The sequence below is a fragment of the Sinocyclocheilus anshuiensis genome, unplaced genomic scaffold (genome assembly GCF_001515605.1).
Source record: "Sinocyclocheilus anshuiensis isolate Anshui unplaced genomic scaffold, SAMN03320099.WGS_v1.1 scaffold924, whole genome shotgun sequence".
NCBI classification, from domain to species: Eukaryota; Metazoa; Chordata; class Actinopteri; order Cypriniformes; family Cyprinidae; genus Sinocyclocheilus; species Sinocyclocheilus anshuiensis.
Genome location: NW_015552594.1, coordinates 87,051 through 92,338, shown reverse-complemented (window position 1 = coordinate 92,338; position 5,288 = coordinate 87,051). Strand labels below are relative to the sequence as shown.

General features: G+C 38.6%; 1 protein-coding gene across 4 annotated transcripts in view; it reads right to left on the bottom strand.

The window, feature by feature from the left end:
• The window catches only part of evc (EvC ciliary complex subunit 1), a 13,575-nt gene extending 12,165 nt beyond the window's left edge, over positions 1-1,410 (bottom strand). For 2 of the 4 annotated variants that reach the window (XM_016456559.1, XM_016456558.1), the window contains exon 1: positions 1,179-1,410. In XM_016456559.1, coding sequence (XP_016312045.1) covers positions 1,179-1,361 — 183 coding nt within the window. In that variant the 5' untranslated portion in view covers positions 1,362-1,410. The remainder of the gene's footprint in view (positions 1-1,178) is intronic. The other 2 variants (XM_016456557.1, XM_016456556.1) reach the window with 2 other exon arrangements.
• Between the last annotated feature and the right edge of the window lie 3,878 nt (positions 1,411-5,288).

The window sequence follows — 5,288 nt, the reverse complement described above, 5'->3', positions numbered from 1 at the left end:
TATCTAAATTACGACCTATGCTCTCAATGTCAAATGCAGAAACGTTAATTCATGCGTTCATGACCTCAAGGTTAGATTATTGTAATGCTTTATTGGGTGGTTGTTCTGCACGCTTAATAAACAAACTCCAGCTGGTCCAAAATGCAGCAGCTAGAGTTCTTACTAGAACCAGGAAGTATGACCATATTAGCCCGGTTCTGTCAACACTGCACTGGCTCCCTATTAAACATCATATAGATTTTAAAATCTTGCTTATTACTTATAAAGCCCTGAATGGTTTAGCACCTCAGTATTTAGAAGAATGGCATCTACGCTAATAATAGTCTGTTTCTCTCTTATTCCGAGGTCACCGTAGCCACCAGATCCAGTCTGTATCCAGATCAGATGGTGGATCAGCAGCTAGAAAGGACCTCTACAGCCCTGAATGTCAGCAGAGACCAGGACAACTAGATGAGCCCCAGAGACAGATCCCCAGTGAAGACCTCATCACCTCGACACCACCGGGACAAGACCACAGGAACCAGTTGAGTCCTCTGCACAATCTGACTCTGCTGCAGCCTGGAATTAAACCACATCATGCTGGTTTGGTCTGGCCAGAGGAGAACTGGCCCCCCGACTGAGTCTGGTTTCTCCCAAGGTTTTTTTCTCCATTCTGTCACCGAAGGAGTTTTGGTTCCTCTGGCTTGTTTAGTTGGGGACGCTTGACTGATTGCACAGACACTATTGAAGAGAGCTGAACTGGATGATGACATCACTGAATCATCAATGCACTGACTTTAGCTGAAAAATTACTGTTATTGTCTTCTTGCATTATTGACAAACTATTTTCCTGTTTGATTCTGTAAAGCTGCTTTGACAAAACAAGCATTGTATAAAGCGCTATACAAATAAAGGTGACTTGACTGATGACAATGAGCTCAGCCTGACAGAACTTCCCTTTGGTGATGTCCTCAGAGTTACAAATGACTAAGAATTAAAACCAATAATGTTTAAGTTTATTTTAAGGTTTATTTTAGTCTGTAGTCACAATAGTTTATTTCTATAAAAACAATAGAGGTCTGTCATAAGTGCTCGTTTACACAACATGCAGTGCTGAAAACATTAGTATGAAAGATGCGCTGTACAACGCGACTAACCGAACAATGACCATTATTAACTCTTTTATTAACGGCTCTCACCGGTGCAGCGATGCTGAACAGCCGTTTCCGGTGACACGCGTAGAGCAGCGCGGCTGCGAGGAGCGCGAGACTCGCACCGGACACCGCGGCGCCCGTTACCGGACCCCACATCGCGTCCCGGGGCTCTGACGGCTCAATCAGCACATTTACCGAGCACGAGTCCGATGAGGCGTTAAAGCGCATCTCAAACGCGCGCACAGCCTGCTTTAACGAGCGCGATTCAGGCGCATTCTCCTACTGTCCGCTGTACTGTTACTGCTGTTTGGCAGGGTTTGCAGCCAATCGCAGCGCGGCATCGCCTGAGGAATGTTGTTCATTGAGCCAATCAGAGGCGCGCGGGGGCGGGGTTTCCCGGAGTTTCCAAACTTCGGAAAAGTTGTGTAAAACGGAACTGGTGAGGTGTTTACTCACACATCTGCCGCTGCTGGTGACATGAACACAACACGAATTTGACTCAAGTTAAAAAAGTGAAAAAGCATAATAGGACCCCTTTAAGCAATCGTTAAACATTCATTTTTAAATTTTTAAATTTTTAAACTCTTTAGTTTTAAAAGTTTGCTTAAATGGGTTGTTGACATGAGATTGCATTTTCAGTGTCACACAATATAAAAAATGTTAATAATTAATATTGTCATCATTTAAAATTTCTTTGTCTTACATGGACCCATTGTTATAAAAACTGCTTTGTTATTAGATTTATTTCTTTACATTTTTTAGCTAAATCTAAAAATTGTCCTATGGTGTGACTGTCTCAAGGATGTTCAATAAATTACAACTTTTATAAATTAAAAAAACAATTACCTCAGGCATAATTTTACAAGTGTCTATTTTAGTAATTGGCAATCATTTTTTCATCCATATATGTCTAAAAGCATATGAACTTGATACATGATACATTATGTCACTGAAAACGATGTCCTCCGGCGTGACATCATATCCTGTTTTTAAACTCCACACAACTTTAATTAGTTGAAGGACCAGGAATAGTGTTTTACAAAAAAACGTTTTTTACTGGATATTTGTCAACTACCCAAATATATTTTCCTATCTATTTCTTGAAAGATAAATATATTGAGTAAAACAAAAATCTGCTTAGGGCCCCGAAAACACTAGGGCCGGCCCTGATCAGGAGAGCAAAGATTTGGAGAAATCACAGCGCAAAAAAGGTTTCTTATTTCATGTTCTTTTTAAGCTGATTTGTGTGCATCAGCAATAGCACAGTTGCTAGCTGCAGGTGTTAGTCAGACTACTGTTGATACTCTTGTCTTGCTGAAAGGGAAGATTATCAAACTGTGCTCTGTGACGATGAGCCAAATGTAACTTCCACTTAGGACACTGTGAAGCTCTACAATCAGACCCAGCACTACATCATGTTTGTTAAACACTCTGCAGTACTTTAATATATCAGACAACTTTTCTGTAGACATAATGCATGATATTTTAGAGGGGGTTGCTCAGTTTGAATTAAAACTGGTTTTAAAATATGTTCAAGCTCATTTTCTGACAGCGAAAGAGTTGGATGGCAGATTAAATTCATTTAATTATGGGTGCATGGGTACACTACAAAATTCTAATTTCCTACTTAAATATTATCATAAATTCAGTTAGGGTGAAGAAAAGCTTTCGGCTTCTCTCCTGAGGCCACAAGAGGGCGCATCGAGCAAACTATTACTAATGCACGATTCTTCAAAGCGTAATAAAATAACACAAAAAGTGCATAATGTTTAAAATAATGTTTATAAACGATATATAATTAATAAAGTTGCTTAAACAATTAGAAAAAAAACAGCACCATGCATGTATGTATAGTTTAATACAAAGGACCGAAAACCAATCACAAAGAGTACTTTCTTCATTTAAAAACATGAGATACAGTGGGATGCGGAAAACCGCCATAACGTCTCCAGACATGTTTTTTAAAAGTTGAACTTGGATTAATTTTCCATGGCTTTATAAACATGCGGCGCTCTTGTGCGAGACGCGAGTGCAACGCTGATAGATGTCCCTCTAGAAAATCAGATAAATATGCGTTCTGTGTGAACGGCTTGGTTTCAGTTTAAACAACATCTTCTCCACACTGATGCTCTCGTTTTCCGCTATATATGAATGAACAACGTAGCAGCGCCGCATCTAGTGTCTTCAACAGGATAGACTAACAAAAGCATTCAAATCCAATCATCGTCATCACATCTCGTGCACCGCTGATAAGCTGCCTGACGTTTTTGCATTCAAATGTTGATTTTTTTTTTTTTAATTTGATGAATATTCGAAATTCGAATTTTTTTTGACCGCACTAATGACGAGAGCAATGATTTGGGCATCAATGCAATACAGTGTTGGTGTCTACTCCGAAATGTGCTGCTAATATTTGGCGACATTGTGCCCCAAGACGATAAATACTGGCAATTACTACTGCTTTTACTACAAATACTGAACGTTGTATTTTCTCCCATTTGAACACTTAACTACTGAGCATCACAGGCTGTTCAAGTGCTTATTTCCAGGAAAGAATCTGCTGCCTAAACATCATTTAATGTGTCACTACCCTCGTGTATATGAAATATTGGGCCTGTTGTTCACATGTGGTCAATGCGATACGAGTCCAAACACAGTTTCTTCAAGACTCAACCAAAATGTTTCAAGAACATAACTCGGATGCTTGCCAGAAAACATCAGAGTTTCATCGCCTATAACTAGGAAGCCTTTAGCTATGACAGATCTGTACTTGGACCAGGAAAGAAGGTCTGTGTCAGTGACTTGAATGAAAGTGTTCAGATTGCATCATTCCTCCAGAAACAAATGTTCTCTCAGTGAAACGGGTGAAGTATAATGGAACTGAATATCGTTCTACCTTCATTATTTGTGGTCAGGTAGACCTTGATTTGCCAGTGTGTTATAAAATCAAGGATATTATTGTCAGAAATGAATGTGTGTTACTGGTTACATCGCAGCACAAAACTGTTTGTTTGGATGAACATTGCCTACAGAATTGATCACAGACCCAGCGCATCTCTGAAAGGGTTTACTGTCAGTGAACTCGCTTATTACAAACCTTCTGACGTGCAGATGTCCTATGGGTCTGATCATTTAGCTGTCACTTGTTCATGTCTCTGTGACGTTAATGAGTTTGTTTTATCCATTCTGTATTTCTGAACTGTTGACTTGTTTTAAAGTAGCCACTTTGCCCAGTTTTTAAATAAAACTGAGTTATTATATCTGTCTGAAGACTCTTAATAATCTGATAATGTACATTGACACCATAGAACAATGTCAAAATAAATGTTGCACTAAAAGGAATACTTTCTTGATGACACGTTTAGAGTAATCCACAGGAATAACAAACGGTGTTAAATGACCCCAGTGTAACACTTTGATGATAATAGTAAGTGTAACAATCTGTCTCACTATAAGCTGCTATTTTAACACTGTAAATTCTCTAAATACTTTATCAAAACTCCATTGAAGATATCTGTAATGACGTCATAGATATCTTCAATAGGGCGTCACACATACGCAAAGGTAATTAGAGATATCTCTAATTCAGTTTCGACTAGTCACAATTATATATTTGTTTATATATTTATTAATGATTTCTTTATTTAGTGGAGGAAACGAGCTTCCATAGGAAATAGCACACAAGGTGGGAGTATTGCATTTTATTATAGCAAGAGATCCATGATGATGATATTCTGCTGTGTTCAGTGATGAGCGCCAATGTATTCTTTTAACATTATATCAAATGTTGCAACAGCTGACATGAGGCCTGTACAAATCCTTAGCTACTGATTTTACATGTGTTCGTTTGTAAATAAAGTCTAACACAATCTAATCCACAGCACACACGTCTCAACATTACGATATAGAATAGGACAAAAGCCTGTCTGAGTCCTCTCTGTGTAGTCTACCACTTTTACACATGCTCCAGCTACATTTTTATTTCCATAGTTTTGAATTACTTCTGTATAAAACAGTTTAAAATGACCCAAAGACGCAGGACCTTTATTATACAACTCTTAGACAAAATGGCGGATGACAACAGTTTCCAAGCTAGGATTGGTTAATAAAATGTTTAAGGTGGGGCTTAACAAAGGTGTATTTGCATGCACATTT